Raw genomic sequence first — 12243 nt, forward strand, 5'->3', positions numbered from 1 at the left:
TTAATAATTTAAAAAGTATCGGTGTCGGTATGGGTATCGGCGATACTGGCCCTGTATTTACTTGGTATCGGATCGATACCAAATCATGCAGTATCGCCCACCACTATGTGCAGTGTTTTGTAATGTCTTAGCTCTGTTTTTTATTTTTACTTTTTTAATTTCTTATTTTCTTTCTTTCTTTTGTATGTACAAATAGCTACATACATTGATTTCTTTATATACATGTTCGAAATAAAATTCATTCATTCATTCATTCATTCATAATCAGACGCAGTGGCTCAAAGACTGCAGCTGGAGACAACAGAGGCTCCGCTGACTACGACGTGTCTAAAGTCCCAGCTGAGAAGAAGTCCAGGTACAAGACAGATGAGGCCTCTGCCCCAAAGATAAGGATTTACAAAGATGGGTATGTAGTATATATTATTGTGATTATATATTTATATGGATATTCATGAAGGGTATATATGGTATATATATATATATAGGTGTATTATGTAGTTAGATTATTCGTGTAGCTACAAACTGAAGAGTAGTTAAAAAGGGATGGGAATTTTTATTTATTTTTTAAAAAGTGTTGTACTTCTCCCACTCCTTGAGTGGAATGAGATCGATACTTTAGTTTCAGTCTTTCTCCTGTATGCACTGCTGCAGTTTCATCAAAGAGCGACCTCTGTCTGAGTCAGTCCTCACAGCAGGCACACTTTGCTCCACCTCCCCCCTCTTGTGATTTGATGATGTACCGTCACGTGACTCAGGCAAACACGCAAGCAGCCAGCAGCCAGCACACACACACACACACACACACACACACACACACACACACACACACAGAGCAGGAGGAGGGCATGATCTGCAAATAGGCTTTAAGATAGTGACCCTCACAAATTCATACAAGCATATAAAAAATCATGCGGACGAAAACAAAAAAGAAAAGATAATTATCTACTACCGTTCTCTAAAAGGGTAGTAGATCATTTTGTGCACTTTGTTTATTTAAGAAACAAATCCAGACATGACACTTTATGGGGAAAAATTGTTTTTGTTACTGTTCTATTGTTTCTGAACAAAAACTTTTGTTATGATAATGTATTTTCTATTGACCTATAAACTTTACCCACAGTCTGTCCTGGGTTTTAACTAATTAATAATCCAAAAACACTAAAAAGTCATGAAAATTCATTCAGATTTAGCAATTTGATGATGCATCCAACTTAATAATTTAAAAAGTATCGGTGTCGGTATGGGTATCGGCGATACTGGCCCTGTATTTACTTGGTATCGGATCGATACCAAATCATGCAGTATCGCCCACCACTATGTGCAGTGTTTTGTAATGTCTTAGCTCTGTTTTTTATTTTTACTTTTTTAATTTCTTATTTTCTTTCTTTCTTTTGTATGTACAAATAGCTACATACATTTATTTCTTTATATACATGTTCGAAATAAAATTCATTCATTCATTCATTCATTCATAATCAGACGCAGTGGCTCAAAGACTGCAGCTGGAGACAACAGAGGCTCCGCTGACTACGACGTGTCTAAAGTCCCAGCTGAGAAGAAGTCCAGGTACAAGACAGATGAGGCCTCTGCCCCAAAGATAAGGATTTACAAAGATGGGTATGTAGTATATATTATTGTGATTATATATTTATATGGATATTCATGAAGGGTATATATGGTATATATATATATATAGGTGTATTATGTAGTTAGATTATTCGTGTAGCTACAAACTGAAGAGTAGTTAAAAAGGGATGGGAATTTTTATTTATTTTTTAAAAAGTGTTGTACTTCTCCCACTCCTTGAGTGGAATGAGATCGATACTTTAGTTTCAGTCTTTCTCCTGTATGCACTGCTGCAGTTTCATCAAAGAGCGACCTCTGTCTGAGTCAGTCCTCACAGCAGGCACACTTTGCTCCACCTCCCCCCTCTTGTGATTTGATGATGTACCGTCACGTGACTCAGGCAAACACGCAAGCAGCCAGCAGCACACACACACACACACACACACACACACACACACACACACACACACACACACACACACACACAGAGCAGGAGGAGGGCATGATCTGCAAATAGGCTTTAAGATAGTGACCCTCACAAATTCATACAAGCATATAAAAAATCATGCGGACGAAAACAAAAAAGAAAAGATAATTATCTACTACCGTTCTCTAAAAGGGTAGTAGATCATTTTGTGCACTTTGTTTATTTAAGAAACAAATCCAGACATGACACTTTATGGGGAAAAATTGTTTTTGTTACTGTTCTATTGTTTCTGAACAAAAACTTTTGTTATGATAATGTATTTTCTATTGACCTATAAACTTTACCCACAGTCTGTCCTGGGTTTTAACTAATTAATAATCCAAAAACACTAAAAAGTCATGAAAATTCATTCAGATTTAGCAATTTGATGATGCATCCAACTTAATAATTTAAAAAGTATCGGTGTCGGTATGGGTATCGGCGATACTGGCCCTGTATTTACTTGGTATCGGATCGATACCAAATCATGCAGTATCGCCCACCACTATGTGCAGTGTTTTGTAATGTCTTAGCTCTGTTTTTTATTTTTACTTTTTTAATTTCTTATTTTCTTTCTTTCTTTTGTATGTACAAATAGCTACATACATTTATTTCTTTATATACATGTTCGAAATAAAATTCATTCATTCATTCATTCATTCATAATCAGACGCAGTGGCTCAAAGACTGCAGCTGGAGACAACAGAGGCTCCGCTGACTACGACGTGTCTAAAGTCCCAGCTGAGAAGAAGTCCAGGTACAAGACAGATGAGGCCTCTGCCCCAAAGATAAGGATTTACAAAGATGGGTATGTAGTATATATTATTGTGATTATATATTTATATGGATATTCATGAAGGGTATATATGGTATATATATATATAGGTGTATTATGTAGTTAGATTATTCGTGTAGCTACAAACTGAAGAGTAGTTAAAAAGGGATGGGAATTTTTATTTATTTTTTAAAAAGTGTTGTACTTCTCCCACTCCTTGAGTGGAATGAGATCGATACTTTAGTTTCAGTCTTTCTCCTGTATGCACTGCTGCAGTTTCATCAAAGAGCGACCTGCTCTGTATTTTATTTTACTTTTTTAATTTCTTATTTTCTTTCTTTCTTTTGTATGTACAAATAGCTACATACATTTATTTCTTTATATACATGTTCGAAATAACATTAATTCATTCATTCATTCATTCATTCATTCATTCATAATCAGACGCAGTAGCTCAAAGAGTGCAGCTGGAGACAACAGAACCTCCGCCGACCATGAAGTGTGTACAGTGCCAGCTGAAAGGAAGTTCACCCGGTGTAACACAGATGAGGCCTCTGCCGAGACCAGCGCTGCCTGTGCTAAACAAGAGTCAAGGGATGTCTCAACAACAGACATTGCGTCTGTGACCATTGTTGCATCAACTGAGCTCGTGTCCCAGTATAGTGAGGTGGAGGCTGACTATGCTGAGACCAGCGCTGCCTGTGTTAAACTACTTGAGTCCCAGTGTGACGAGAAGGAGGGTGCCCCTGCTGAAACTGAGGAGTGTAATACCATGTCCCAACGTACACCTGAGCCAGAGTCCCAAGCTGCACCGGTGTGTGAAATGTGTACCGATACACCTGGATATGCTGAACCTGTGATTGCATCCACAAGTCTTGCATCTTTGCCAGAGTGGTATGTGTATATCATCATCATCATCATCATCATCATCATTGTGTTTCTAATTATACTGGTAGAAGCTATACCTTGTGGTGCTTTACTGACAATGTTCCTTCCTTTTTTATCTTACAGTAACAGAGACACTCACCAGGAGAGTTTCATCGATGTAAGTGAGTGCAATGAGAGACTATGGAATTTCCAGTCCAGTTCAGACACGCATGCTGCAAGCGTGTTCACTATTCCCACGACAGTCCCTATATGCCAGCCTAAATCGATATACGATTATGGAGACGTGTCTGCGTCTGGCTACGTTAACCTGTTTCCTGCAGAGCAGACCTGTGAGTACGCGTCACAAGACGTGTCACAAGACTCCTCGACCCGAACTTTTCGAGTAGAAGACCATCACCCACAAGTACCTTCAACACCTCGACATCTAACGTCCCACCAGCAAGTGCCTGCTGAAACACAGCACCAATTACCTCTGACACCCCAGCAGCAGCAGCTACCAATACATCACCGTGACCCTCTACAATCTCAGCAACTGGTATTCCTGCAACCACAACTACCACCACCACCACCACCACCACCACCACAGCCTCAGCAGTGTCAGGGTGTAAGTTGCGACATCTTCCAGCCAGTTACACCTGTACTACAGCATTCAATATTCCAATTCCCAACCGAAGCTGTAGTAGCTGTAACACACCCAGAAGCCCCCCACACTCTCACTCCACGGCACAGCTTGGAGAGCCATGGTGAAAACATCACGTTCAGCGATACTCTGCTGGCTCTGATAAAGCAGTCGCTCTTGTGTGCCACCTGTAAGACAACCTTCAACAGAGCGGTTATCTGTCAAGAATTCTTGATTCAGTTCAACAAACCCATCCAATGTGTATGTGGTTGTGTAATCTGCACAATATGTTACCACGCGCACAGAGGATGCAAGGTACACAGTGTAGTGTCTCAACGCGGCACCATCAACACCACAGTCAGCAGGTTTGCTAATTATCCTGATATGGCGAACATAGGAGTGTGGGAGCTCGAACGTGATCCAACCGACCGTTTCAGGACAGATGACAATGTCAGCAGATTCGCTCGGAGTATCTTGGACACCAACGTTGGGCCTTCTCTTGAGAGTCTGCAAAGCGGTACGTGTAATTTTTATTCTATTTTCCAAGCTATACATTATTCATCTATCAACTTGGCAATTGAAACTGTTGTTGCTTCTCCATGCAGTGTTCAGCCACCTCATCACCGCGAGAGATGAGATGTCCTTCACGTATTGGGCAAACGCACGAATGCCAGAAGAGACGGCCTACAGATATGTCTGCATCCCTCACGTTCCGGGTTTCTGGGATCACATTCTGGTGGGAACCTGTCCGCTGCCCAACACGGAAAAGATGATTGGTCCTGATGACTACTTGCCTAAATTGTTCAACGTATCCCTTGGTTCATACCGATTTCACTGGAGCTGTTTTGTGTTGAAAAGACAGATCATCTTGGCTATGTGGTGTTCGGCTGTGTCATCAGCAGGGCAGACTGAGGTATTTCCACTTGTCCATAAAGATTTGAAAAACATTACCACAGGCTTGGAGTTTAGAGAGATGGTGGTTTATCTGTCTCGGTGGTTTAAAGTTCAGTACGCGACACCAACAGACCGGTCCCTGGCTATAGTCTTAGATTGTAAACCCTCCGACGGTTCTAGTGTGGTTGACGTGATAACTGTGCTAGCTTCGAAGAGTGGGATGGTAAGTGTCACCCCTAAATACGTAAAACGTCTGGTCATCCATGATACAGACTACACATTCAATCGCAAGCTTGCCAAGACTATATTCACTTGCCCTCATGGTGAAGAGTTTGACGGTGACAGTGTAGACCAGCATTGTATTGACATCGTTGGTGAGTTTAGGGACTACGACGAGGACAGTTATGGATCTGCACAGATATGTACCAACACAGCGGTTTATAGTTTCATTTAGATATGACCTGTGGTCATGGTCAAGTGGCTGTAGGAGTAGTTGTAGGTTTTGTACAACCAATATATACAGTAAATGTGTCCTCAACAAAAGGGATAACGGTTTTCTATATTGATATGTGAAACACTGGAAATGTATCTAACCGTGGGTGTTGTTCTAACACCCCTCCCTATGAAATGTACACACAGAGATTATGTAATATTGACAAACCATGTTTTTGATATCTCTTCATGTCTGCACGCTTTTATTCACACTTGTCAAATGTACACCTTTGTGTTTGTAAGTGTATATGATAACATTGTGAAAATAAACACAAAGTGGAACTTTGTTGGAGATTGTATATATGAACGTGTTGTTGGACTCGTTTTTTTTTGTGATGATGTGATTTATATTTCTGTTGTGTCACCAACAGGACTCGTATTTGTCAAGAACGTGACCATGGAGCAATTCTTCCAACCATAGCTCATATTGTCAACCTTCACAAACATCCCTCCATCTTTGCCTCCCTGGCTATATAGACACCCTTGACTGTCTATATCCATCATTTGCCTTACATCTACCATGCAAGATTGTACGCAGGTGGATAGCGAGGTCAGTTATTGTGTCACATGTGAGCATAAGAGCCATCGTCGGCTGTGTGCAGAGACAATTAAAGCGCTTTGCGCCCAGGATACCGGTGTCGACGCTGACCCCTCCGACTCTTGGAAGAGTGTATCTGATTCTAGATACCAATCCTGGTGACTTGTTGGAACAGATAGATGAAGATTTTGAGAAGGCCTATGACAGCCTGATTGTCGTCTGGTTGCTTACATTGAAACCTTTTATATATCACGACATATTAACAATAATAAAAATAGTTCCAAATCGCACATGTTGACACTCCTATGAGACGACCTAACCCGACACGTCCACCATGTCTAACATCTTGGTTAAAAAACAGCAGGATGACTTCACAGGACTGTGTGCTGCTGAAGCTACAAGACTTGAAAAGGACACACGTGAGCTTCTAGTCAACCTGACTGGAATGGGCTGGACATGTCCTGGGTTTCAACTTGCGTGCACCGTGAGACTTACAGACATCCGCAGATACAAGATTACCGTGACCTGCGAAGGCTTTCCGAGAGTTGATCAAACCCTGTTTGAGATACACAAATGCCCAGGGAGAGAACACAGCTTCCAATGTCTTATTCACAAAGTACAGGCACCATCTGTACATTATCTGGAGAAGGCGAAAGCTATTGTGAAAGAGCCTCCGAACCCGTTCATATCGGAGTTCTTGGGCCCAAGAGAAATGGACAACGGAGACTTTGATTTGGCAATGACTTTGACCTTGGATCACAGTTTAACGTATCACACCAACATTGAAGTGAACGACAACTGTTCTGAGGCTCTCAAGTGTGTCTTGACAGAAGGGGACCCTCAGGACATGTCTACGATCTGGAATCCCATGAAGACTGTTGTTTATTATGTAGTTTACCACACCTTTGCAGCGATGCTACAAGAAAACCTGTGACTGTGTATGAAGATGAATAAAAGAATGTGTTAACCTGACTCTCTCTGTGTGTGTGTGTGTGTGTGTGTGTGTGTGTGTGTGTGTGTGTGTGTAGTGACTCTTGTTTGTAGTTGAGGTACGCTAAAGCCACCCTGACAGAGATGTAACCCTCTAGAAGTTTTGCGACTTGATGGTTCACTGTAGCATTGATTTGTCACATACACATTGATACATCCAATGGGGGTTCCAATTTATTCAGATTCAGGCATCATAAAAGCGATAGGACATGGATACAACTGAGGCTGCAACTCAATATGACTCAAGCACCCTAATGGCAAATTCAAGAGGGGTTTATCACAACAACGTGTATGTGGATTATGTTGTCATTAGAGGGGGCAAACAGGAGATTTGTGCGTATAACCTTTTTATAAATGCAACTGTGGTGAATGAACACTTTAGCTACAGTGCAGTATTAGACCTAGACGAAGACACAGACACGGACACAGACACAGACATAGACACAGACCTCTCACCCGGAGGACAGTACACAACTCCTTTGGAACAAGAGCAACTCGTCAATGGCTACACACAGCACATAACTGACAAACTGAAGCCTCTTCTACTGTCATCCCCGTGCAACCAACGCAGCGTACTCTTTGTGTCTTCCAGTATCATACCCAGACAATTGATCGAGATCACGGGGGCTAGGCCTGAGGTGATAGTCCATTTTCTCAACTGTTTCCGTAATGTGTACATGGTGAACGGAGAATCTTTTTGCAATCCTACTTTTACGGACAAGTGGATCACATCATCGCTCCCTGAACATCTACGGGTCGCTCACACTTCTCTGGATGGTTACATACCAGTGACATTAAAAGACTCGAAACAGGTTTATCTCCTGGGAACTCTTCAGAAGGGAGGTAATGGATTAGACAGGTATCTCCTGTACAAGGATGATCATATCACGTACATCGAGATGGCTCATTATGTCTACCGTCTCAATCTAAGAGGGACTAATGAGGACTTTCCGAGAAATCCCTACTGCGAGTACACTATAGGGTCGTGTGGCATTTTTGACGTAGTCCACGAATATCATTCACTCAAAAGTGAGTTTGTGCTGACCAAACTAAAGACATTGTTAACATATATATTTGAATACTGTGTATAATGTAAAGCATTTAGGGATTAGTGTAATGTGTTGCTTAGAATACTAACATCTTGTGATTGACACAGCAGTGGTTGAGTGACATGTGAAACCCTGTTTGGTTCGACTTACATACACATGTTAAAATCTTAAAATCCCGTGAAAAGTGAGTGACTCATCTAGAACTATCCTCCGAACACATGTTCATGACCATGTAAAACGGTTAACCAACAGACCTATCAGTTGGACCAAACCTATGCAGTTGGACCAAACCTATGCAGTTGGACCAAGCTTATGCAGTTGGACCAAGCTTATGCAGTTGTACAAATCGGCCATTTTTGCATGGCTGGGTGGTGACGAAACTGGGTTCAGCACACATACAAGGGCGCTACTGCTCCTGAAGTAACACTCACTGCGAGGAGACTCAGAATTGGTTCACAGTGTGTAAACCCAAGCGCTATGAGGATGTACATTCCTATCACAATGACTCTACTGTGCATTGCTGCGACAGTTGATTGTTGTACCCTGACAAGGATGAAAGGTCTCACGAAAGAAAGAATTGAACCGGTCACCGTAGTTACGAAAGGTCTCACGGAGAAAAGACTTGAACCGGTCACCATAGTTGGTACAGTGGGTAGCACTGTCACGCTGCCGGGGTACTTGCAGAGTCCTAATCAGTTTTTCCAGAAAGACCGAGAACCCATGTTCGCTATTTACCAGATATACGAGCTGACGATGAACTCTCTGGGCTACCAAGTCAACATTCGCTTTCTCACGTGTACAGACGAAGGCATGTACAGGATTGGAAAGGAGACTTTCTATTTGAGAGTAAACAGTGATACGTGTGGTATGTTTTACTACACTGCCAAGGTTGACACAGGGACGAAGGCTGCAGTCATTGCCCCGCTCCAGGGTGTCATTCGAATCTCTAGGCTAGCACAATACCACAATAAGCAAATGTGGAGTTTAAACGAAGTGTGGAATGACACTATGAGCAAAGAACAAAGTCTGGGTTCCTGCTGTTTCCTGGTTGACAACGGGACAACATTTCGTGGATCTGGAATTGGAATTGGAGCTGATGCATCGTCCTGGCAGTATTACATGTATCAGAGACACGGAGAGGTCAACGCAAGCTGCTCAGATGTTCAAGTTGCTACATCCACACTTCCTACTGCCGCAGCAACTACAACGACAACTACAACGACAACTACAACGACAACCAGACAACCCATTAGAGTACCGGATCTCAAGGAGCTGGATAGTGTCGAAACGGGCGCAGGCCTGGTCAACGTGAGTGAAGGTACGTTGTGCGTTTTTTGGTCAGTTTCATCATGATACTATGTAGCTTTTTATTACAATCACATCTCTCTCTCTCTCTCTCTCTCTCTCTCTCTCTCTCTCTCTCTAGATATACAAGACATCGTGAGGATGATGGACGAACTTGAAAAATCGTGGAGGTCTACTGGGAATACTTTCAAACCCTACAGTGTCATGATAGTCATTGCAATGACGATGCTGATTCATACAATCGTGTTTGAATAGCAGACAGCCTGTCCTGCAAGCAGATATACCACAGTTATTGTGAGGATATACAATGTTTATTTTTGTTGGTATTGTAAACATACATGCATCATTGTACAATGAATAATGTACAAAATAAATGTGAATACAATGAACCATTTCTATGCAGTCCTGGTGTTGTTTGACTAGAATCGCTTGCTCGCTTGTCGTCGTCGTTGTTGTTGCTGAATCTGGTGTATGACCATATTTTTGTCTTCCTCGGTCATATGAGCAGCCTGCACCCATTCTTGGTCTTGCAGCAGCTCATGGGCCAGGAGTCTCTCATTCTCACGGAAAGTCAGTAATTGAAGGACGATTCTTCTCACTAGAGTACACTCCATCACGTTGGGCATTACATCGTCAATGTCCCAGGAAGTGACTGGTGCACTAACATGGTTTCTTGGACACAAAGTCTTTACAATGATGTCGTACGTGGACACAGTTCCACTGTCATTATCACGCTCCGCGAAGACAACCTTTCCTTCCATCGCATCTGCTATCATCACCCCCAGACTCCACATGTCTATGGCACAAGTGTAATCTTTCCGACTGGTGTCTGGGGCGTCACCAAACAGTTCTGGGGCTCTGTAGGGCTCCGTTACCACATTTGGACTCATCCGTTTGGAGGATTGTCTCGAGAGGCCCATGTCTGCCACCTTAACGGTCAGATCTTCTGTCAGCAGCACATTACGAGGTGTCAAGTCCCTGTGTATTATATTACGCCCGTGCATGTAAGACAGGGCATTGGCCACCTGAACGGAAAAGTGAGCCACAAAACTCAACGGAATCACCTGTACTGCTTTACCAAGGTCGTAGTAGACTTTCAGACCATGTCCATTGTGAATCACTGTCAAGGTGTAGGGAACGTAGGGCATGAGCATGGCGATATTCTCACCGTCAATGAAAAGATCGTGTATCTGAATCACATTGGGGTGACCCCTCAGTGCACTGAGACAGGAGAGTTCTCTCACGGTCGCATCCTCTACGCCAATTGTTGAATCGTTCTCTACAATGTCTTCATCCTCTACCACAGGGGGGTTGTGACCCCTCGGTGCACTGAGACAGGAGAGTTCTCTCACGGTCGCATCCTCTACACCAATTGTTGAATCGTTCTCTACAATGTCTTCATCCTCTACCACAGGGGAGTTGTGACATTTCAGAGCAAACGCCTTTCCAGTCTTCAGACACGTGACTTTGTACACAGTTCCGTATGCGCCTCGGCCAATAATGGAGCCTTTCTGGTAATTCTCCATTTCTGAAAGTGAGACTGTTGCTGACGCAAAAAAAAAAACAAAAACAAACAAACCCCAAAGTGTTTGAAGGATTAGATACCCTGTCAATATGATGGTATTATATACTGCAGTGGTTTGGTTCGATGACCAGACCTTTTCCCTGTATTGGAAACGACTATAGCAGTTGGACCAAAACCTCGATGGTCGGACTAATCCCTGTATTGGACCCAACTACAGCGGTTGGGAAGCTGGGGACACACACAGAGCGTACTTAAAGTCTCTGTGTTGTTGCTGCAAAGGTTGTCAGCAGCCTGTGTCACCACGCAGATCGGTATGGAACAACTCTCCACCACCCATGTAACATTTGAAAATGCTACATTCAACAATTCTACGCTCTTCACTAGTACGAACTACCCGTCAGGTTCGCATCACTATCTCTACGAATACAGCCGCACCTTTTACATCCCTCTTCTTCATGGACTCGTTATGATCACAGGCTTGGTTGTCAACATGTACATGATAATCATGATCTCTCGTAAGGACTCAGCTAGGCGTGTCCGTGATCTCGACGTGTTCTTTTCACATCTGGGAGTCTGTAACATGGCCACTTTGCTGACTTTGCCTGTGTGGGTCACTCAGATGATTCTCGTGAAGGGCTGGGTGTTTGGCTACCTGGTGTGCAAACTGATGACAGGAGTGATGACAGTGAGTACTACCACTCTAAAATACCGTAAACACATACTCAAACACACGCCTGCCTTTCAGCTCATCTAAAGAGATTTGTTTTGTTTTTGTTTTTTTGTGTCCCCACAGTTCAGTTTCCAGTACGGCATATTTCTCATGGCCTACATCAACATCGAAAGATACATGAAGGTGGTGAACAACAGGTCAACACTCAAGGGCCTGGTCCCGAAGAGACACAGTTCTGACAGGAGGAGGCTTGTGTGTCGACTGTGCGCCTGTGTGCCTACACTCTCTGCTCTTGTGGACATATGCTATTACACCGTTCGTCCCGTATCCAAGGACAACGTGATGTGTTTCAATGATATGCCTCATCGTTACCAGCTTGCCACCTTCTGGACCAGGACAACCATGTGTTTCTTCATACCCATACTTGTGCTCGTTTACTGCAACGGTATGATAGTGTACACTGTGA

General features: G+C 42.9%; 1 protein-coding gene across 1 annotated transcript; it reads right to left on the minus strand.

Moving 5' to 3' along the window:
* Positions 1 to 10001: 10001 nt before the first annotated feature.
* On the minus strand, positions 10002 to 11108 carry LOC311253956 (cyclin-dependent kinase 2-like; the record flags this gene model as incomplete). The annotated part of the gene is made up of 1 exon (XM_084384400.1): positions 10002 to 11108. One exon carries the CDS (start codon positions 11106 to 11108, stop codon positions 10002 to 10004), a length of 1107 nt encoding a protein of 368 aa, XP_084240526.1.
* Between the last annotated feature and the right edge of the window lie 1135 nt (positions 11109 to 12243).

This window comes from Pagrus pagrus, assembly GCF_965226575.1.
Source record: "Pagrus pagrus genome assembly, contig: HAP1_SCAFFOLD_89, whole genome shotgun sequence".
NCBI lineage: Eukaryota > Metazoa > Chordata > Actinopteri > Spariformes > Sparidae > Pagrus > Pagrus pagrus.